This window comes from the organism of the source record quoted next, unplaced genomic scaffold, assembly GCF_019419815.1.
Source record: "Pyrus x bretschneideri cultivar Hongxiangsu unplaced genomic scaffold, Pyrus_bretschneideri_v1 Contig13, whole genome shotgun sequence".
NCBI classification, from domain to species: Eukaryota; Viridiplantae; Streptophyta; class Magnoliopsida; order Rosales; family Rosaceae; genus Pyrus; species Pyrus x bretschneideri.
The window spans coordinates 2,636,183-2,660,279 of NW_025999424.1; the positions used below are offsets into that span (position 1 = coordinate 2,636,183).

The following is a 24,097-nucleotide window of genomic DNA, read 5'->3' on the forward strand; positions in this document are numbered from 1 at the left end:
TATTTAAACACATAAAATCGACATACTTGTTGACACACTTTATAGATGGTTTCTTCCATTATATGTCTGCACTAATTTTGTGTGTCAAGTAGAAACATAAAATTAACAATATTGCTGGTATATACTCTAATATACTCTAATACTAATGATCTCACGTCGTCCCGATGCTATTTAGACACATTTGATGACACAATCTAATGCAATTGAAGCTCTCACATATAATGATAGGATCAATCTCATTAAATATCGTGTTGAGAGCAATGTTAAATTTTTGTGCATCTAAATAGCTTTCTCAAAAGACAAGAAGACAAAAACAGGGGTTTTTTTCTTTTTACTTTATCTTTTTGTGGTGTGGTTTTTATGGTGTTAACTTTCTGCTCGCTTTTTTAAATTTCTGTTGAGGACACTTTAATGCATTCTTGTCGGATCTTTTTAACTTTTGTTGTTGTTTTTGTCGTGCAGGCCCAATTGCCATTTACAATTAGAGGATGCATGATCAACCGATTGGATTGTGAATTGAGATCCGTTTAGTTTAATTTCGCCTTACACCATCATCATTATTACTAATTTCACTTTTATATTATGATGATATTAAATTAAATAGGTCTTCATAGATACTCATTAATAACTCTATAAGTTGATTTACAACCTCTACTTGCAACGACTAATATTAGCGCCACGGGCGCGTAAATGCACTTCTCTTCATAAGAAATTATGCTTTGACTAATGTTATTCACACACTGCATTTTACATCATATATACAATTGTCAATTTTTGTCAATTGATCTTTTTCAAATGACACTTTCAAACGGACCTTAAAATCGTTATCACATGCCTCCTCGTGAATTTGGGCTTTACACTATGTTGAGGCCACATCTCCATCTATGGATCTGGGCTACAACATTATGAAGTTTGTAACTGTTGGGCTTTTCCACTTTACCCAAAAGAAAAAGGAAAAAAAAAAGAGAAAAAGGATGGATTTTACAATAAACAATTGGAGTGGTAAAATTTTTTCAATGTACCAGAAACGTGACCCGATATACTATATGTTATAATATAATTAGTTGAAAACTTTAAAAGAAATTTCAACTAATTATATTATGATACTTGATGTATCAGGCTGTGTTCCTAGCACACTGAAAAATTACTTGTGGAGTGGATGGAGAGTGTTGCACATGATCGTTCATTAGTCCACCATGCATCAAGAAAATACTATCCCAATGCATCAAACTATTGCAAACTCTAGAAAAGGATAATGCTAGGGAGACTAAATTTGCAAATCAAATGATGTAACCAATAGGAAATAAACATGTTTATCGACACTTAATTAATAATTCAATCATCATCAACCACATCATATAGTTTACACAATTTAGATTATGAATTAAGTGTCGATAAACATGTTTATCTCCTATTGGTGACATATCATTTGATTTGCAAATTTGGTTTAAAATTTTGGAGAAATTTTTAGTTGTGACGGAAACATGGATGATACACCATGTGTTTTTATGCAAGTGGTGGAAAATTTTAATTTTTAAGTTATTAACCTTTTAACACACATAACCCATCATTTCTATAGGGACACGTGTTGTACCACCTCGTGTGACGGTTATACTGAAAAATCTCTCAAAATTTTAGTTTTCCTAACATTACCCTAATATACGTATGTGTGTGTGTGTGTGTGTGTGTGTGTGTGTGAGATCGAAAAACAACATGCAACTGCAAGCACGGTGTTCAAGGCTTGGCATGCAGTTCCAAAATCTTCAATCATCGACTGCCATATTATATATAGCAGATGAATATCTAAGAACCACGAAAGTGATTCTTGTAGAGTGTACTTTGAAAAAAAATCCTAAATCTAAATGGTTGAGCTCATAAAAAAACAGTGTGAACTGGACTATGTGTCTCTAAAAAAAGCTGAAGAATCTCGCAACGGACGCTGAATGAATGCATATATTATAAGCTCAAACCCATGTCAACAATTAGCTCACGATTTATATGACGACTACATGAATCATAAAGAACTGAGATGCATGGATCGATAGAGGATGGAAGGTGACATGAATGGAACATATTCGACTAGTCCCTTCCTCCTGCAGACTGCAGAAGAAACGTCACTGAACAGTGTATGTGTGTGTGTGTGTGTGTGTGTGTGTATTAATCATAAGCATCCCTCTAATTTTGTGATCATGTCATTCATATACTGGAAATTCATGCCAAATTTCATAGTTTCATGATGAGGGCATTGAATTAATAAGATATACTTTCTAGTTCCCAGCTTAAACATGTGACTAAATTGTTATGGTCTAAATTGAAGGAGACAAAGGCCTTACATTTTCACATGTACTCCACATGCTAGCTAGCTAGTACTACATGCGTATATATAACTCACATTGTAAGCGAGATGGGATTAATGTAGCCAAACATTATATGAAGGGTGGTGCTATCTACACACCTCGTTTTACCTTCAATAAATTCCTCACTATTTATGGCTGTTAGATCGAATGAATTAGAAAAGATCTAATGACAACAATTAACTAAGGGCACATATGTGCATATATATATATATATATATATGTGTGTGTGTGTGCGCGTGCGCTGCCAAGCGTATATACATAATCTTAAACCTTGCATGTTGTACAACAGTTTCAAGGTTACAATTGACAGGAGTCTAACTATTAATCTAGCCTAATTCTAACTCATTCGTCCACCGACGATCACCACACATTCCAAAGTTATATATAGTTTGATTAATTAGTGGTTGACTCTTGTGACCTTGTTTTCATTTGTTAACTTGACATGACCATTTCGGTCTCCTAAACACCAACCCAACAACACAATTTCTATCAAATCCTATTGAAAATGATACATAGATTACACAAGAAAAGAAATCTTTTGTAATAGTACCTAACTCAAGAAAACTACATACATATAGAACTTGGATGATGTGACGACTCAAAAGATAAGTACACGAGTATTCAAAGGCTCTGTTGATAATAGATATATATCATGAAATAGACTAAAAAATAAATAAAGATATATTTCATAAAAAGTTAACTTCTATGACTGTATTGTAAAGTAATTACGCAGATAAATTAACCTACTGTGATATATTATGAAAGTAATTGAAATTTTGTCTTAGTCAATTAGCTAGCAGGAGGATTTCAATTCTTTACAAGTTTATGCAAAGTTTTATAGTTACTTTTGCGTGAGGTTCACACTACTAACAGAAATATTATCACAGTGGTATTTTTGTTGCATGAAAGTCTGGTATAAAGAAAGATGCATATGATTGTGTTTGAATGAATGATAGGGAGGGATTCACATATGGTGTGGCAGTAGGTCACATGGATATATATATATATATATATATATATATATGCTACAGAGAGAGTACACAGGTAGATACTTAATCTTGTCAGATGGAAATACACAAACGTCACCTTCAAAAACCCTCACAAATATTATTTACAGTCCATGACTCCATTGTTTTCTTTCTCCTCCCATCTCTTTGGCTTGTTTCTACTTGGAATGTGTGCTCAGAATCTACCACTCAACCCTCTTTTTCTCACCTCTTTAATTGGCCCTTCGATCTTTACCTCCAACAGAGATTTTCCTCACAGTTACGTTTAAGGCTTTAATCTTCATGATAACTTCTGTAGCTAATCTGCTATATGAAGTCAGCTTTTTTTCTCATCACTGCAAGTCTGCAACTTATTTCCACAGAGCAATTCTATATATAGAAATTGTTTTATATTACAATATCATGATCCCCAAAGCACCAACAAACATAGAAATTAAAAAAGAAAATTGAAAATTTTGCAGGTGAGGAGAATCCTTCTGATCTCATGTCCCATATGCTCCATGGCAGTGCTGGAAATCCACTCACTGGCACATGTATATATATCCATATAACTTAATTATTTAGCTAAATCTTTTTGTAGTGTACTGTACGTAGTCTTGTAAAATTGAGCGTAACCAAGTTGGTTATTTCTCGGCACTCAAGTTTGAATATCTTCATGTAGTTTAGATTAGACTAGAACATCGCTTGAACAAGAAAAAATTCTTAATATGATCTGAGTGCAACCCAGGAAATTAACAAGCCTAGACAATCTAGAAAAATATGGGATATAAACTAGAATTGAAGTCTTATTCAGAGTCAAATCAATTCCCCCACACTGATTTTTCAGCCCAACTGATGAAATTGATGAAGCAAAAGTGGAACTCTGTACATAAAAAAAAAAAAAAAAAAAAAAAAAAACCTTGAATATTTAACTAAAACTCGATGATCCTTGAATATTTAATTACTTGTCTGATCACTGAGCCTTGCCCAAACTTGCTTGAGAATAATGTAATTAATCTTCAGGGTTTGGAATTTAATTGGATGATCAATCCAATTAATGAAAATGCTGCTGCTCAGGCCATGGCCAAAACCCTTGCTGCTCTTGATCAATGCCATTGAACATGCTGCACAATCCTTCGTCCTGAATCATCTGATCAAGTTTGAGGGACTGAAGATCTGACCTCGATGATCCTTGGAGGAGATGGGTTGTGCTTGCAGACCTGAGGGAGGAGGAGGACGGTGGAAAGAGGTTTTTTCCGTTCATCTGAGGAGAATCAGAAGGTGGGCTGCTGGTGGTTGCCGTTGTTCTTGAAATTTCTAAGTTGAGATGATGGTGGTGGTGGTGGTCAGAACTGTTCTCACTTCCATTGCTCCAAGAACCCGGATCAGTTTCTTTCTTGAAATTAAACCCTCCTTCATTTGATGAATCTTTGCTTTTTAGAGCCAATAACTGCATCATATTTAATTTTAAACCAAACAAATATAAATATCTAAACAATTGAAGTTAGGTTAACTTTTGAAGCAACTCAGATTAAAGTACTTTTGTTCATTAAGATGCACATCTGACAAGCTGACACTGATTAAGATAAATTAATTAGGGGATATTACTGACTTTTGATACCAATTATATATTTCCATGTGCATTGGATCAAGAGCTGATCCAGCATCCAGTAGAATTGAGATTAAGATGTCCTAGTAATCATAATGCACCATAATCAATGCTGATGATATAAATAAATATTCCCCTTACAATAACAAGTTATTTAATCATTTAATTAAATGTTTAAAAGAAAAATTAGCATTTCTCTAGCTACTTCAAACTCTATGTACACCTCAGGAAAACCAAGAGGAAGGAAGGAAGAAGAAAGTCAATCTGCAATGAAATTAGGGAGATGATTATTCAAACTGCAAACTTGATTTTCATCCGAGAAGAAAATTGAGGAATGGAGGAGAAAATCAGTCTGCGATATTCTACTTTAATCTAATCTAAATTACGGGATGAAATTCAAACTAGAGTGCAGAGCATGGAGCACATCCGCTCTAGCCAGCTTGGTTACGCTTAAGTCTGCAACAATTTATTCTTCAAAAGTTATAAACTTGAGCTAATTAACTAAATCAATTACCTCAGCTTGAAGCTTCTTATTGTGAGCCTGAAGGGCATCATTGTCAGCCTTAAGAGCATCAAATTTGTTCCTCAAAACATCGTAGTCTTTCTCCAACTGCTTTGTCTTCCACCTTGCCCTTCTGTTCTGAAACCATATAGCAATCTGTCTCGGCTGCAAACCGAGTGCCTTAGCCAGCTGCATTTTTCTCTCCGGTTCTAGCTTGTTCCCTATTTCGAAGCTCTTCTCCAGAGTCTTGACCTGCTCAAGATTCAGCCTCTTCTTCTTCTCTCCCATCTGGGATCCGTCGTCGGACAAATCATCATCCCCTCCTCCTCCTCCATGCAGCGCCGCTTCTTGGTCGTGATGGTGGCATCTATTGTTCTCAACACCTGAAAACGACAGTGATCTCTTCATCATAAAAGGCATTCCACCACCTGCAGAGAGCCCACAAAAAACCACAAAAAGTAATCAATAATTAAACACCCCATCTATTCATAAATCAATTTAATTAATCACAAAGTATAATTTTTTTGGTCGAAAATCACAAACTATATAAATGAAAGAAAAAAAAATGAGAAGAGAAACCATGGAAGTGCTGAGGAGGGCAAGAGGAATTAGCAAGGTGGAGGTCTGGATCTTCATGGGTTTGAAACATGAAACTGTGACAAGGAGGGAAGGCCATCATATGTGATGTGAGCTATGAAATTAAAATAATAATAATAAGACTTGGATTTTTTTTTTTTTCATGCAGGAATGAAAAGCATATCATAGAAATATGGAAGCATCATGTACTAAAAATCCCAAATGGTACTGTGAGTTTTTTGGAACAAATTTTATGCCCCGGGGGGGGGGGGGGCGCTTTAGATTATGGTGGTGCTGGCTCTCACTCTCATGGCTGACAGGGCTTTCAGAAAGAGAAAGGAGATGGGTGAGATGGGTGCACAAACTGAAAGACAGCGATTTTTAGGTGAGAGAGAGAGAGAGAGAGAGAGAGAGAGAGAGAGAGAGAGAGAAAGAGATATGAGAGAGAAATATGAGAGGGAAAGAAAAAAATGAGAGAGAGAGATCCATATCCTAGGATGGGTCCACGAAAGCTCTCCTCCAATATTATACACAAATACCTCACAAACAATATACAGAGAAAAGGAAAAGGATTCTTTTTTTTGGGGATCCGGAGGATCTCATGATCATGATCGTTCATCGTACATCGTGTGGTTAGAAAAAAAAAAATTGATCGCACGATGTATGATGAACGGTTATGATCACAGGATTTCTTGAATTCCCAGGAAAATGATTCAGGAGAAAAGCAAATGACTGTTTATGGTAGTGTCGAAAAAAAAAATTGTTTATACAATTTAGTGAGTTCGATTCTAATTGATTCTCCTCCTTAACAACTGGTTAATAATTTAATCTATTAAGATTATCATGTGTAAAAAGAAGGATACTGTGAAAAAAAAAGTGTATTGAGAAATATTCAACTAGGGTTAAATATTTTTAAAACGCTCCCCTTAAAACAATGTCGTAAGACCAAATTATAGTAAAATTAATTCAGTGGTGAAATTTTGTACTCTCGTTTTCTCTCCACCGAAAAATGCAAAAGAAGAAAACTATACGTTAGTACGGTTTACCTTAAGATAAGATTGTGAAACAATGTCATAAGACCAAATCATAGTAAAATGAATTTAGTGTTGTAATTTTTGTACTCTTATTTTCTCTCCACATAAAAATGTAAAAGGAGAAACCTTTACATTAGTACGATTTAACTTAAGATAATATTGTGATTAGTGGTGGACTATATGGCTTGTCTCTTTAAATTTTTAATTGAATAACTAAATATTTTGTAAATTGAATAATTAGATAATGATAAAGAGAATGAACAATTTCAGTTATAATGTTACATGGTGAAACGATGTCATGTTACGAATGAGGGAAGTTTTGTCCCTTTAATTTATTGTAAAGGATAGTGAAAAAGTGATTAAAGGAAAGATATGTGGAAAAAATAGGGCAATATGAAAACCCATAAAAGAAGAATATCATATTGACATCAAATACTTCCCAGATGCATCGAAAGATCACATCATGTGTGACGAGGAAACTGGGCATGCAACATGAAATTCCAGAATCAAAGGGGAGAAAAAATAATAGACAACGGTTATGGCTATAACTATGTTTTTCAATTGTTTAAGAGCATCTTCAATGGTGTAGAGAAAAAAATAGGCAAAGTTGTACTCTAATGACTAACGTGGAAAGTTGCATACTCATTTGCTTCATAAAAAAGGGGGTAAATTTCTACTTTATTACCCTTAAGTTTCACCAAAATCGCACTTTACTACATTTACTTTATGTTGTATCACTTTCACACCTAAAGTTTGATTTTTCTGATATTTTGATATTTCCTTAGCCTAGCCATTAATTTTTCTGTTAATTGATGATGTGGTAAGATCTTGGCCCACTAATTCTTACTTTACTACTCTTAAGTATCGTGAAATTCGCATTTTGCTACCCTAAGTTTTTTCATCTCACTTTTATACCTAAAGTTATGTGTTGCTCGCAGATTCATACTTCAATTAGCTTGAATGTCAAGAATTCTATTAAATTATGACATAGCGCTTAACTGAAAAATGATTGTACAGAAACGTGGCACTGTGATTATAATTACCCATTTGTCTACTCCATTGGAGATGTTGTATTATAATTACCCATTTGCCTACTCCATTGGAGATGTTGTAATAAGTTAATAGTTTGATATTTGTGGACCCTGTAATTGCATTATCAATTAGTTAAGCATTTGCTGGAGAATTTTGGTTTATTTTGTATCAAACGTTATGTAATATTTTAGGGTTAATCACAGTTTACTACCCTGAAGTTTCGCGGTTTTCAACATTTGGTACATGAAGTTTTTTTCATCCCAGAGTCATACCTCAAGTCTTAATTTTGGGACAGTTTCATATATGCGTTAAGTTTTCCGTTAGAATTTTTATTAATTGATGACGTGGCACCCACGTGGACAATAATTAAGCGTCACGTGTCAATATGAGCCCACTTCAATATTAAAAAATTAAATAAATACAAAAAAAAAAAAAAAACAAAAAACAAACAAAAAGAAAAAACCCCAACCCGTCCCTCTTCCCCGATCCCTCATTCTTTTCTTTCACGATCCCTCCTACTCCTCCATCTTCACCTCTCTCTCTCCAAGCACAGTCAGTTGGAGCCCTAATTTCTCACTTTCACCAAAGCTCCCCACGATTCCCTAACCTTTCTAGTTCTCCATGTCCTTCGAATTGGGAGCTTTGACCTCCGACGACGAAGCCTCTGAGCCAAACCCTAACCCTGACCATACTCCCAAACCCCCATAAGACCAATTGGCCGCCCTCGCATTGTCGGAGGTCGATAGCCACAGAAATGGCGTCGCACATGGATCGGCCATGGAGAACAATCACCAGGACTACTACGTCGTTTCATTTGTTTATCAGTTTCGCTCCGAAATGTCCCTCCAACTTGATCTCGAGTGAAGAACACTCATTGTCAACACATATAGTACGGTCGCAAGAAGATAGAGTAAAAGAAAGAGAAAGAGAGCTTTGAGCGCCGAACTCGACAAAATGAAAGATCCGACCAACCCGAAACCGGATCCAAGCTCTAGCTCTCAAGACTCTCACCACCCACGCATGGCGCCACCATTTCCAGACATGACTCTGAGCGCCCCGTTCCGGGGCTCCTACCACCGTTCCATGCAGATGGAAGGAGGCAGCGGGTTTGGTGGAGAAATGAGCATGAGGCCGAGGCACCGCCATAACAACTTTATCGACACGTCTTTGGATAACATAGAGCCAAAAAGGTTAAGGAATCCCACTGAGCTTTGGTGAAAGTGAGAAATTATGGCTCCAATCGACTGTGCCTGGGGAGAGAGATGTGAAGATGAAGGAGTGGGAGGGATCAGGAAAGAGAAGAAGGAGGGATCGAGGAAAAGGGACGGGCGGGTTTTTTTTTTTTTTTTGTAATTTTTTAATTTGTTGATATTGAAGTATGCCCATATTAACACCTGACACTCAATTATTGTCCACATGGGTGCTACGTCATCAGTTAACAGAAATTCTAACAGAAAACTTAACGGATGTATAAAATTGTCCCAAAATTAAGAATTGAGGTATGACTCTAGGATGAAAAAAACCTTCATGTACCAAATGTTGGAAACCACGAAACTTCAGGGTAATAAACTGAGATTAACCCAATATTTTATATGAGCTGTTCCTGTGTCACCTTGGGATTTGAAACATAATTACTATAGAAGAAATAATATCATTAACAATTCATTTTAGCATGGTATTTTTATAAGGAAAATGATCCTCATCAGATTCTTTTATTGGGGATTTGGGGATTTCGTGATTGTGTCCATTCATCGTACATCTTGCAATCAGAAATCATTTGAAATTTAAAAATTAAAATTAAATATAAATAGTACTTAACGAAAACTGACCGCACAATGTACGATGAACGGACATGATCACGGAATCCCTCGGATCCCCAAAAAAAGGATCCGGCAAGGATCATTTTCCTTTTTATAAAATCCAGATATTTTAACCTATATTCTCAGATATCTTACCTAGTATATATTGAAAAATATTTGATTCCTTACGTGTAAATAACTATTTTTCCTTATAAAACGATTGCACTTTGAAATACAAGCAAAAAAATTCTTTGTATTTATAATAAGTTTATGCGGAATGTAATTCGTAGACAAGTAAAAATGATTTCTTTTGTTTGATGATCTAATTCAATTGTAATATAGATACTTTAGTAATAAATAAGTCTACTAGCTAAATGCCTATGTGAGTCTTCCCGATTCTTGAAGGGGTGGACTACATGACGAAACCACCAACTAGTCTTATTTAATAAAAAAAAAAAAAAAAAAAAAAGCGCCTACCCTGTTTAAGGTGGACTACCATAGCGAAACACTAGCCTGTTTAAGGTGATTATCATTAGGGAAAATTAGGTTCACTCCTTTTTGTTACTCCATTGATTAAAATCCTATTCATTTTGAATTTTTGATCAAGGTCCTTGAGTATTAATAACATCATTAATTATTTGAATAATAAAATATTTTTATTTTTAAATATATTCCTTTAGTGTTAAAAATGTTACAATTAGTATATTTATATTTATGCCTAAATTTTTTTATCATATATTTTTATTTTTAGTTTGCACCTATTTTTAATTTGCAAATATTTTTTAATTTGTACCAATTTTCTTTTCATTTTTAATTTGTACCCATGTATTAGTTTCTTTTTGTGCCCATATTTTTTAAAGTTTTATTTGTACTTGTACCCATGTGTATACCGTCACATGACCTTGTAAATTTAATCAATGATAGAAAAATCACATATGGTATATTTATGTTTTATGCCTAAACTTTGTATCATATATTTATATTTTTAGTTTGTACCCACTTTTAATTTGCAACATTTTTTTTAATTTGTAGTATTTTCTTTTTAGTTTTATTTTGTACCTATGTATTAATTTCTTTTAGCGCCTATATTTTTAAAAATTCATTTGTACTCATAATTTTTAATCTTTTATCTATACCCTAATTTATTGATAATGTACCCATTCTTCTTTATTAATGTACCACTTTGTTATATGTGAAATGTACCAATTTTTTTAACACTATGGATACATTCTTTTGCCATTTATTTTTCTTATTTTTACATAGTTTTTATCCATTTATTCAATCAAAATGTTTGAATTTTTTTATTGTAACCGTTTCTAATAGTATTATAATGAGTGATTTTAAATTTATAGGATTATAAATTTCATAAAGTATCAAACAATTAATGTCAAAACTATAAAAATATAAATATTAATAGTAATATAAAGAGGTGTACAAAGTCAAGAGACCTTGATCAAACTTTGAATACTATTAAGATTTTAATCAAAGAATATTAAAGATTATGAACCGCATCCAAAGTATCCCTTATCATTATTAGTAGACCTAATTAATTAAATACCAGCTATATATGTAACCACCCCGACACATAGTGTCCAAGACATAATTGAAGTGGGAATTGCAGAACGCATGAGATTCCGCATTGGTTGAAATTAGGGCATCTCTCTCTCCTTCCCACTCCCCTTCAGTACTTTGGTTTGGTCCTCCCATAATTTTATGGTTTGAAAGCTGAGCAGATAGGGCTTCAAGAGGAAAATAGATGGGATTGTACGTGTCATTTATCCATGAAAGGAGAAATCATTTGTCGCTTTCACTGTTCTAGTGTTAATACCTACAACTATAAGTCCGACTGTGTTTTGGTGCAGGCCGAGGGGTGTAAATTGTTGTGTCTAGAGTCCCACATAGGCTAAGGCCACCACCACCATGCATCCCCATTTCGAGAAGAACCTTCAAGTAATGGGAATGTCATTACAGTTGTTTATGAAGTTAATCTTGCATTGTCATTTCGAAATATCAAAACGTATAATGTTATACGTTTGCCTTCAAGTGTAAGCCTGAGTGTGTATCAATATAGGCCAAGGGATGGAAATTTGTTGTCTACAGACCCTCCTAGGGCTATGGCTACCACCACCAACCCACTTCTTGGAGGAGAACTTATAAGTAAGGAGTTATCGTTACAACAATTATATTTTAAATCAATTACGTATTGCCGTATAAAAGAATTAAAATATATAACAATACATGTTCAACCTCAAATAGGCCATATGGTAATATGGAAACATATCCTCTCCAGATCCCCGACCATTCATCAGGATCCTTAACATCCCTCACCCCCCCCCCCTCCCCCTCCCAATTCCCACTGCATGCATACCCTGACCTTCAACCCCTTTCATTTTCTTCTTCTTCTTTCTTTCTCTGCGGTTCTTTTTCGTCAATCCCCGCCAAAGAGGAAGGCAAGGATCGGGAAAAAAAGAGTGAGAGCTGAAAAGAAAGAATGATCTCAGCTGTACAATTTTAAGTGAATGGCTGACACTATTTGGTCCGCCTGATCCGAATGAAAAAAAATCCAAAGAGGATCATGTTCTCAGTAATACCTCCAAGTTATATAACAGTGGTAGGGTAAACAAGTTGGATTTTTGGGGCAATGTGGGACCTACAAATGATACGGCATTTGGGCTGGCCTACAACAAAGCTCCTCTTACAATCACATGCCTTTATTAGAAGATTAGAGGGTCCCCCCTTGGGAGAAGGGTGGATCCATGTTCTTCCTTTGTTGCTCACTTCAAAAATAAATTAAAGAACGGGAGCTCTGAATCTTCCTCACATGGCCTCCTGTTTCCATGTGCCCTGCTTCCAACTCCTTTCTCTTCCTTCTTTTTTCTCTGATGGGGGTTCTTCAACAATGTTATTTAGTTTAATATATATATATATATATATATATATATATATTGTTACGTGCATTGTGCTTCTTCTATTCTCCAACCATGAAATATTGTTTGAGGTGAGCATTAATGCAACAGAAATATTACTTCTTTGTAACTGAAAGGTCAGAGTTCAAGTCTTGAAAATAATCTTTTTGCAAAGCAAGTGTAAAATTGTGTACGATAGACGTTTACCCTCTCTCTACCTACCCTTGCAAAGTAGGAAGCTTTACTGGCTTAGGGTTGCCTCTTTAATTGTTCATTATCTATATTATATAATATTTTTTGGGTTGTTTTGATACACAAACTTATTAATCATATCATTTAATCAGATGGGACCCCTTCATCCAAAGAGATGAGCAAAAAACAAGCATTGAATTGTGGCATCCACAAAGTATCCAAATGAATTCGACCTAAACAGATGGGGGTACCCCCCAGCTGGGAAAGAAGAATAGACACATTTGAAAGCTTATACTGTTTTTGCATCCACTAATTAAAACCAAAAAGAGAGAGAGAGAGAAGTTTTGTAAGTGATATGTGGTGCTTGCTTGCTATGCATGCATTGGATATAAATACAAGTAGCTAAACATAATTAAGGAAAATAAAATGGTTCTTGCACACTCTTTTTTTTTTTTCCTTCATATTTTTGTCTTTCACCAAATCAAGTTACTCATGGTTTTAATGAGTTTGAAATTTTAGAAAAAAGAATCATAAATGTATTTCCATAGAATTTTTGTCCTTGGATAAGCTTTTCTAATTCAGACATGACAAGTTCAAAAACACTTCCACCACATGCGCTTTCAGTTATTGTAAAAACATTTCCAAACAAGCTTTTAGTAATTTGTAAGATACGTATTAGCTTCTTAAACACTTATTTCTTCTTTTCGTTCTCCATCTAAGTTCCTTATTGTTTAAACTGAAAACTCCGAACAATTTTCTCTTGCCAGCCTTGGTACTCTCTCACCATCATTGAATATGTTATGCTCCTTTTCAGGCCATCTCCAACCAAAAGCTGGTCAAATGACTCGTTTTAGCCCTCCGGCCCTCCAAGAAATTAATATTAATAACAGCTAGCTGACATCAGTTAGTCGTTGGATTCAAAAATCTGTTTAAGAATTCCTATCGGATATAACCGACAACATTAATAACAATGTTGTCGGTTATATTCGACAGCAATTCTTAAATTTCTAGCTAGCCCGGGGCTTGCTGGCTGGCTGGATTGGGCCAGCCCTTTGGCCCTTCCGTGAGGCCCACGAGCCCTCTGACCCTCTGGACCCTTCAGTTGGAGATCGCCTCATGTTCCAGGCTCTCTCAAAAAATCTTCTTTTCAACTTGAAAAAAAAAATGTTTATAATTCACTTATGTCCTACCTCTTGGCTTGAATACAATCATGCGATACGCCCTTAAGGAGTTTGGAAAGGATCATAGAGTTTGCAACATTTTTTTTCTTTCGAGAAACTTCGTTTACCTCAGCCTTTTGCCTTTTCTGCTATGTCTAGTCATGTTCCCTCCCTCTTTTTTGCTTGGCATCGTAGATTAGGACATGTCTCCAACTCGTGGATTATAACATTTTTCTTATTACGCACACAAAAGATATAACGAAAAAACCAGTTTCGGTCCAAAACATAAACTTCCCTAGATAATAAGGCCCAAAAGATTTGAGTCCATTTGCAGATGGCCCAGCTCAAACATTGTAGACTTACTCGGTTACTCCTCAAAAAATTAGAAGCCAATCCAGCTACACCATTCTTCACTTTTGCTACTCTGAAAGCTTAATTTGATGGGCTACCCAAACTGATGCCGAAACGCGAGAGAGCGATTCTACCTTATCAGCAGAGATATATTTACGAGTGATCAGTATTATATACTTATATGCTAGGTAACATGGTACTAAAAGTTTCGGTCACGTGATAAGTAAGACACTGATATGAGCATTTATCTCTTGTGACGCCCAAAATTTTCCTCCAAAATAGGCGTTGCCGATAATTTCTTGATTAGTTCGTTAATAAGTAAAGGCTTTAGTCTCCCAAAGACGATGTTATTGAAGAACAAGATGTTCAATAAAGCTATTAGGGTAAAAATTGTACTAATAATCTTCACCATTAACATGCAACATTCTTGTAAAACATATTGTAATCAAATTTGGGGTTCAAAACACATGTAAACTACGAGAAATCAATGTGTCCGGAATATAAGGAGATACACCGCATGCTATTATATAAGTGAAGAAAAGTTTTATTTTTAAGTGTACTTTCACTTGTAAAATAAAATATGGTATCACCTCTTATTCCGGACACATTGAAAAATCTCTAGTAAAATAGTTTGTTTGATTGTCATCTCCAAAATTAGATCAAACAGAGACAATCTGAGCTGTCCGATCTAAGTCTCGAATGTCTAACCCCGATATACAATTTCCCCGAAAACACCAAATAGATATTTTATTAGGACATGATTAGTATTTAGTTGGATAGTGGAAGCCATGAACTTAAACAAGAAGATAGTACTACGCAGACAAACATTCCATCCAAGAAGCCACTCACCCACAAAACGTGGCCAAGTTCCACTAATTTAATGATTTCTTCATTTCAAAATGTGTTAACTATTTTAATCATTTTTCTTTTGTTGCAATTTTTGGAGTTAAATATGAATTGTTTAGTCACTCCCTTTTTGTAACACAATGTTCCCTTCACGATAACAATATTTAGAATAAAGTTAGAGCTAGTCCATGAACTAAAAATATATTGATTGCGTTTTTTTTTTTTTTTTAAGTAATCAGTTGGTTCACTACATCAGTTCACTTTTCTGAAGGTCAGAAAGATTCACAAAGTCATTTCAATATCTCCTATGTGATTCGTCAGTGTCAGGATTCAAATACTGGATGTGCCACGTATTATAGCTCCATACCATAAATTTAAATAAAAAAAATTCAATTAGTGTGATTCGTCAGTGTCAGAATTCTAATACATGTATTTCAAGTTCCATCATTTATTCAAAATCATTGTACTATTTCATTTGTGTTTTGCTCAAATTTTACGTTTTAAATAGATCTTTTCATACTTTCCGTCATGCTATTTCTAAAGAAAATTGGTCACAATGCTCCTCCCTCAATACTATTATGTGTACGAAGTTTTGGGATCAACCCTAGATCATTTTGAAAGTACATGTATTCAAACCACTTCGTCGGTGTTTCGCTCCAATTTAATGTTTCTTTATCTTCTTTTGAGTTTAATGAAAGGGGGCATGCACGTCAATTGCAAGTACTTAGAACACAAAGTATTTTTTAATGGTCCGTTCTATGTCATTATACAAAAGGAGATGAGAGCTTTTTTTTTTTTTTTTTCAAGTATCTCTTTATTTGTATAATGACGTATGTGATCATATTCCGAACATACAGAAAAATTTCTCTCTTGAATCCTACCATTCATTATGGTCATCTTATTATTCCCATACGTACCTAATAAATCTTCAATTATCTTTTAATCTTGAAGCATAATGAAGTGGTTCCTTGTTCGGTTGCAGCCATTATGGAAGTGATTGCATTAATTTAAGATCAGATTTAGCAATTTAAGGAGTATGGTGGGTGGGTCTTGGAAATTGCATACAAGAAGCGTCCACGTGGCCTCACGTGGAGGGTGCCAAATCACCATGCCTACGTAATAATGGGAGAAATGAGGATCCTCTTCGTATTCTTTTTGTGAGGATCCCCAAATCGTATATGTTCATTGTAAATCGTGCGGTTATAAATTATTTTAAATATTTTATTTAAAATTAAACATAAATAGTATCTAACGAAAACTAGGCACAAGATGTACGACATAAATAGTCCCGAAATTCTCACAAAGAAGGTCCAAAGAGGATCCTCATTCTAACGAGAGAACCAATCCCCATGCTCTGTCCTGGCTGTAAAATTTAGATGAGTTTATATTATGGGGTGTGATATTCACACACCCCTTTTTACTTTGCACACATCCTTCTAATTTTCAACCGTTAGATCGGATGAAATGAAGAAGATCAATGAACAGAAATTAACAAGAGGTGTGTGAAAAGTAAAAAATGACGTGTAGATAGCACACCCCTATATTATAACCTCCCAATTAGTTATGGTGATACAAATTATCGACCTTTTCTAGTAACTTTAAGTTGAGTAAAGTTAGCTAGAGAATTTATTAAAACAAAAAAAGGTGGCTAGAGGATTAAACACACGAGAAATGTTAAGAGAATTCTATCAAAAATGAGACTTTTTTTATATACTTTTTGTCACTTCACATTTTAACGTTAATTCTTGTGTTAACTTTATAAAACATTGTGCCAAAAACATAAGGGGACATAGAGTCTATGAAGAGTCTCACTTTTAAAAAGTAATCCTTTAGCATTTCTCAAGACAAAATTAGTCTCTAGAAAATGTAAGGGGGTAAAATAAAAAATTATTATTTGTATTTTGGATACAATGATATATTTACACTAAATGGACAAAGAATCAATTGGTTGCGTGCTCGTCATTTTTCAAGATTTGAACCTATTTACTCTTTCATTTAAGGCAACCCTCATTGTAATCAGTTTTATGTTTTTTTTATTTTTATTTTTATTTTTAACTACCGATATTATCTACACTAAAAGGAGGTGGTAGGTTTAACCTCACAATGAACTAGCAATAATGTGATTCGAAATAGTCGAACCTAATATCTCTTACTTATAAGTGAAAATGAATACCACTAGATCATAGTACTAAGTAACTAGTTTTACGTTTTTTTTATATATTAAATAAGCTTACTCATAATTTTTAAATCAAAGATAATATAGAAATTAATCATACTATTTTTATTTGCTTTTTTACTATTATAATTTGTCAAGTTAAGGTCCTTTTTTGTTGTCTAATTTTTGATCTCGTACGGTTTCACCAGCATGTCACTTCCGTTATAACAATTAGTAACTACACTAACTAAGGATTCGTCTATAAATGTTTTTAAAATGATTGAACGCGTTTTTAATATTTTTGAAATTAATTCTCAGTAAAAATAAAAGTGAACATTGAAAAAGTACTTGAAATGATTCCTACAATAAACACCATTTTTTTTTTTTGTAAAGATGCAAAAAACACTTCGAATGCTTTTGAAAGTAAAAAAAACATTTGCTCTAAAAAAAAAATTAAATCATTTTAAATGAACTTCCAAACCCACCTTAAAAAATCATAGGGCAATTACAGATTGAGTTCATGTCAACACGAAGTTAAACACAATCAGAATCAACTTGAACAATACAAAATTTAAATAAATTTATCGAATTGCGGGATTTGTTGCTCGAATGGCTCCACAGGACTGAAGTCGGACGAGCCAGCACCATTCGCTGCTTGACTTGAATGATTTAAGCGAAGGTTTAGGAATTGTGGGCCCCCTGTGCTGTGTTTTTGTTATAGTCTCATTTCAGGATGATATTGACTTAATCTAAATCGATACATTTGGAGTGTGTACTAGAATTTAGAATTTGGTAAATTATTTTTTTAAGTTGGTGCTATCTACGCATCTATTTTTAAATTTTACACCCTTCTCAATTTCTGATCGTAGAATTGAATAAATTGAAAAAAATTAATGAATAAAAATAAATAAAAATATGTGAAATGTAAAAAAATGTGTGTGAATAACATTATCCTTCAAACAAAATTATTGTATTAGTTTTTAAGTAATAAAGAAAGTTCAACTACTTTTTCATTAGTTTAGTCAAATAAAAGAAACAAATCGTATTAATACTTCACGTAACTTATTAGAAAGAGAAAATTGTAGCAATGACCCTTTAACTTTAACCAAATTGGAGCAATGGTCACTCAACTAAAAATTTATGACTATTAGTCCCTTAACTCATCAAAACGTGCAGCTATGTTCCTTTTTGTCACTTCGTCATAATTCCGTCAAAATGACTCATGTTAGAAGGACTATGCCGCAAATGAGTTAAAGTTAAGGGACCATTGGCCCCAATTGGGTTAAACTTGAGGAACTATTTCTTCAATTGGGTTAAACTTGAGATATCATTGCTACAATTTTTTTCATTTGGTTTTCCATATTTTTCCCTTGATTTAGCCTCATATTTGTGGTATGTGACTCATTTTGATGAAAGTTCTAATGGAGTTAACAAAAATGACTATAGATGCTTATTTTGATGAGTTAAGGGATCAATGATCATGAATTTTTAGATGAGAGACCATTACTCCAATTAAATTAAAATTGAGTGGCTATTGCTACAATTTCCTCTATTAGAAATTTCATTAGTTTAGCATTGTTATGAGGCAAAATTTCTTTTAAATTGGATTTTTTAAATGAGAAAATGTGCACAATAATGAGAAGAAAAAGCAACTAAGTTGACAATCAATGCTAAAGTGAAAACACAAGGGACGAAGATGTGAGAAAAAATCATGACTGAAAGTAAAAATTCAAATAAATTACGAGGATTCGAAGTTATTACACTTATTTAGCAGAGAGAAATTTCGAACTCAAAACACATGAGTCGTAAGTTTTTTACTAAGATATTGACCACATGCAACACTTACATTTCATTATAAGCAATAAACTATTTCATTAGCATAGCGTAGGTGAAAATTCAAGCAAACTACGAGGACTTTTCTAGTAAAAATTCTAATTTGTTAACAAGTCAATGCACAATATATATATATATTGACACATTCTTTTGGGGAATGTTGGGTTCTTGCTTCCACTCCATCGCAGTTTTCGATTTTTTTATTTTCGAGAGACGGCGTGTGGGAATCGGAGGTGGGAACTTAAATCACAAAGGTCTTCGCCCTCCTTCTCTGACTTTTCCATTCCGTTCATTCCATTTCCTCCTCCCAACTTTTTGTTCCCTTTCCCTTCTGGAATCTCATTCCGTTTGTCCTCTCCCTTACGGACTGCAAATTCCAGAACTAGGACCCTCCGAGAAAATCCACTCCTTCGTCGTTTTTCTCCTCCAGGTCTCTTCCGAGAAAATCCACAGTTTCGAGTCTCTCCGCCATTAATGCGAGTTTCTCACGTGTGTTTGTATCTCTCGTCACGCAAATATATTCACAAAGAAGAAAGGAGAAGAATGGTTTTCTAACCTTTCTTCATAATCCCACAATTTCCCCTTTTCTCCTGATGAATTCCATTTCCGATTGTTTAGAAAAACACCCTTTTGATTTTTGATTGAATCTCGTTCGTATCGGATCGAGTTTTGGCAGTTTTGGGGTCCGATGGGTTGCGCAACCTCGAAGGAAAAGCGGTGCCGGCACTGCGAAAGCGCCATTTCTCCGATTTCCCGAAGCTACTCAATGCATGTCCACCACCCGCCGCAGACCAAAGGTGACAGCTACCATGTCGTCGCCCTCACCTCCTCCACTTTAGGTTCTCTCAATCGCCCTGAAAACAGAGTAATTGCTAACGGATGCGATGATACCAACGAGAACATGATCGAGCACGGGAACAAGGAATTCTCAGTGGGACTAATCGAAGCCAAGACGTGGTCGAATATGATCGAAGCGAAAATCCCAAAAGTTGTGCCAAAAACTCCGACCAGGACGCCGCCGGGCGAGCCGGAGACGATCAATATATGGGAGTTGATGGAAGGCCTCGAGGACATGAGCCCTCTCAGGTCGCCAGCCCATCACCTTCGGAGCTTTTCTTTCGACGTTGTTCGGGACCCGTGTCCGAGGCCGATTTCCCTTTCCGACCGCCAGAAATCGAGATTCCAAGAAAATGGGAACTCTCCCCCTAAGCCGCAGCCAATGTGGATTCAAATGTCGGATGACAATGATCAGGTGAAATCCAATTCTTTGATTGCAGATTTTGATCCGGATGTGATCTCCGCGTTCCGGAAATCATTATCGGAGATCAAATCCGAGGAAGATCCTTTCGATTTAGCGCATTTGGTAGTCAGCAAGGAGCCGGCTTGGGCCTGCAACGACGTATTGGAGGCCCAGGACAAGAAGGGCAGGGACAGAGTGGTATTGTACTTCACGAGCCTCCGAGGGGTACGGAAGACGTACGAGGATTGTTGCCACGTGCGGGTGATACTGAAGGGCATAGGGGTCCGGGTGGACGAGCGGGACGTGTCGATGCATTCGGTGTTCAAGGAGGAGCTGAGGGAGCTTCTCAAGGACAGATACAATGAGGCTCCGTTGCCCAGAGTGTTTGTTGGGAATAAGTACGTTGGCGGAACTGATGAGATTCGGCAATTGCACGAAGACGGGAAGCTCGAAAAGTTGCTCGATTCTTGTGAAAAATTGGAAGGCGGTTGTGGCGGCGGAGATGGTGGTGGAGTTTGTGATGCTTGTGGGGATATAAGGTTTGTGCCTTGCGAAACATGTTCAGGGAGCTGTAAAATATATTACGAAGACATTGATCGGGACGACGAAGAAGAGGAGGAGGAGGCGGAGGAGGGTGAATCGGGGTTCCAACGCTGCCTGGATTGTAACGAAAATGGCCTAATACGCTGCCCCATATGTTGCTATTAGTCCTAAATTCAGGTACTGAATAGTTTTAACCATTTTTGTGCTTGTTTTCTTCTTCTCTTTTGGGTTTTTTGGTTGGTGAGTTGTTTGTTGTACAGTAAAGAGTTTTGGTACATTTGATGAGAAAAGAAAAAAAAAACTGCAATAGGAAACAGTGGAATAATCTTTCAAGCAGATACAGGTTCCCTCAACCTATATGAGAAAGCCTTGCATTGTAATACTATATGAAGCTTTGCAAGAATCTGAAGGCCACATTTGAAATGCATAATATTGTCAGCCATGATGAATGGACACGGTGGTATCTTCTCGTATACCCGTGTCGTGTTGTATTTTTGTTTCCTTGTCCATGCATTGTAGATTGTCAGCTATTTGTTCTCGTTTTACTTCTGCAAACTTTGGTACTAAACCTGATTAAGACAACTCTCACACTGAATGAAATTAGTGTAAGGTCAGATGAGATTAAAATATAGAGCATCATACTGTTGTCAGAAATCCTTGGTTAAAAACATAATCGGATGCGTCCACACAAGTTTATTTCCTTCTTCATCATGATATTTTGAATTTTCTTTTTCTGGTTACAAAACACTTGACTTAAAATTGACACCAAAATTGTCATTAATGAGAAATCTATTTTATCACTGATTGTACAACTATCGACTCCTATATATTATACAAGAAAAATATTATTATAGTTAAGCGTGAAATCGTAGTATGTTAGTCATTTGATTGAATAAATTATCCATACATTATTATTTTATGGTGTATTGTATTTGGATAGCAGTTGGCTTCAACCATCTCAGAGATGGAAAGGGTCATCCAACATCTTTGATGCTTCATCTTCATGCCAAGCACATTAGGTGGATGAAACCATCAAGGGTCAATGTCGGCGAAACAACAGAAGTTTAGTGCCCTAGTCAATCCACCGTCTTTCGACTTCTCACCAATTTGAAACATACTCAATTACTTTTACATTTGTTTTGATTTATTTTAATAATAATTTGCAACTTACATTTGTGTCAAATTGTAATTTTTGGTATAAAATTATAACTCAATACATATAAAATGTTAAACAATATTCAAGACGTCATGGGAAATAATGACAGCTTTTTGACCGAGTCTCGCTAGTATTTCCGTATATTTAAATAAAAGTTTCTGAAAAATTAGGTTCTGCAAAATAAACAAATGCCCCCTTTATCTTAGCTTTGTTGTCAAAGCAAATGTGTGGGTGTGACCCTCAAAGCGTATAAAAAAACTTAGAGTCACCTGAAGCGAATGAACGAGGCCGCAGACTAGTTTTTATATAGAAATTATACTGGCCATGCAGGCAGAATACAATATCATGACATGGTGCCACTAAGGGACACTAACACAATACAAATTAATGAATATTGAGTGCCAAAATTTTTACCATCTCTCATTTCCTATTCTCATCTCTCATAGTTTGGGCAATCATATCCATGGTAGGGTTTTGAGGCAAAGACTCTTACTTATAATCGAGAATATATCATCTTAAGTTTAATACGCATCATGTATTTTTATTGTTTGTGTACTTATCGGATGATGAATGTTGTAAAACTTTGTTCGTGACATTGGCTTCTCTCATTTCGGAGATCTTAAAAATTTTGGTTATGGCCATCTGACCATGTTATTTGTAAATATTTCTCACGAAAGTATGAAACTCTCTATATTTCAGTCTCATCGATTCTAAGTTGGTCTTATAGAGTGCGAGAACTGTCATAAATGGACAGTCCTATTGAAATATCGTTGTAGCAGTTAACATGGTGAGTAAGACGGAAAAAAGCTCTAATATCGGTTATAACAATTGGCTACGTGACGCTTTGCATCCAATCAAATCATATCAATTTGGGTTGTTAAGAAATAGAGGGCACATTAATGTGGTGACCAAAAAGAAAGGGATAGGAAGAAAAGAGTGTAATGAACAACCGTTTCTTGTCGAAAACATTATGTCATTTAATAAAACAGTCCCATTAATTTAAAAGGGTAACGACATTATCGAAAATTTGCATTTGGGTTGCCACTTAGTACAACTTTGAAAAAAAAAGAGTTAACGATCCGACTCGTTAATGAGTTCTCAACAAGTGATTTGATAATGATCTGACCCTTTAACAAATTGACCCAAAACCTGCTATTTTCATATCGTTTTACGTTCGATTAACGGTTCGTTTAAGAAATTACCAAATGTCAGACGCGTTTACCCTATGTTAGGCTGATTCCCTGGAAAGTGAAAAGGGAAACAAGTTCCAGGCTTTCTAGTTGTATAATAATATGCTTTGAATGATGGGAGTCTTAAACAAACCATAAACCAAACAAAGCGTAGGAGGAGCAAAGTCAGTGAACATTCATAATCTGCAATGGCCATAAAGCTGAGATCTCATGATCCAAAACCAATTTATTAATCAATCTTATAAAACATGATTCTCATGGGTTAGGTAACATTTAATTAGGGTAACTCTCACATCGAGTGAGACTAGTAAGGTGAGATTAAAATACATTTATGCTTTTGTGAAACGCGTCTTAAAATAAATATAACATAATTTTCTTAGAAGTGACACACTGTGCATCTGGACCCATCCGGCCCCACCCGTTTCTAGAACTTGCCGCACAGGGCAGCCGCAACCTACAACTGCTCCGTAGATGGTGGCTCAAAAAAAAAAAAAAAAAGCATGATTTAAAAGTTGGAAGAACGTCACGGGGTCGTTTGAAAGTAAAGACTTGAGCAGGAGTAGCTGCTGCGATGCTGAATAAGTGTATAAATAAGTGTACAATGTTTGGTTGGCAGATGAAGAACATCAT

The 24,097-nt window shown here is 35.3% G+C and overlaps 2 protein-coding genes across 3 annotated transcripts; one reads left to right on the forward strand and one right to left on the reverse strand.

Moving 5' to 3' along the window:
- Positions 1 to 4,131: 4,131 nt before the first annotated feature.
- On the reverse strand, positions 4,132 to 6,485 carry LOC103938742 (homeobox-leucine zipper protein HAT7). The gene is made up of 3 exons (XM_009348779.2): positions 6,034 to 6,485; positions 5,467 to 5,882; positions 4,132 to 4,793 (listed from the first exon to the last, which is right to left on the reverse strand). The coding sequence occupies exons 1-3, from the start codon at positions 6,131 to 6,133 to the stop codon at positions 4,398 to 4,400; spliced, it is 912 nt and encodes a 303-aa protein (XP_009347054.2). The 5' UTR covers positions 6,134 to 6,485; the 3' UTR covers positions 4,132 to 4,397.
- A 12,851-nt stretch (positions 6,486 to 19,336) lies between these two features.
- Positions 19,337 to 22,356, forward strand: LOC125474849 (uncharacterized protein At5g39865-like). 2 transcript variants are annotated; one of them, XM_048578965.1, is made up of 2 exons: positions 19,337 to 21,298; positions 22,062 to 22,356. In XM_048578965.1, exon 1 carries the CDS (start codon positions 20,027 to 20,029, stop codon positions 21,284 to 21,286), a length of 1,260 nt encoding a protein of 419 aa, XP_048434922.1. In that variant the 5' UTR covers positions 19,337 to 20,026; the 3' UTR covers positions 21,287 to 21,298; positions 22,062 to 22,356. The 2 variants fall into 2 exon arrangements, with proteins under 2 accessions (XP_048434922.1, XP_048434921.1); XM_048578964.1 differs by having other exon boundaries at positions 22,065 to 22,356.
- Positions 22,357 to 24,097: the final 1,741 nt, after the last annotated feature.

Excerpts from the sequence above, each read along its gene's own strand:
- LOC103938742 (XM_009348779.2), bottom strand. The coding sequence starts at position 6,133 with ATGATGGCCTTCCCTCCTTGTCACAGTTTCATGTTTCAAACCCATGAA. Across the intron at positions 5,883-6,033 it reads CCCTCCTCAGCACTTCCATG|GTGGTGGAATGCCTTTTATG; the intron begins GTTTCTCTTCTC and ends GGCTCTCTGCAG. Across the intron at positions 4,794-5,466 it reads ATAAGAAGCTTCAAGCTGAG|TTATTGGCTCTAAAAAGCAA; the intron begins GTAATTGATTTA and ends AATATGATGCAG.
- LOC125474849 (XM_048578965.1), top strand. The coding sequence starts at position 20,027 with ATGGGTTGCGCAACCTCGAAGGAAAAGCGGTGCCGGCACTGCGAAAGC.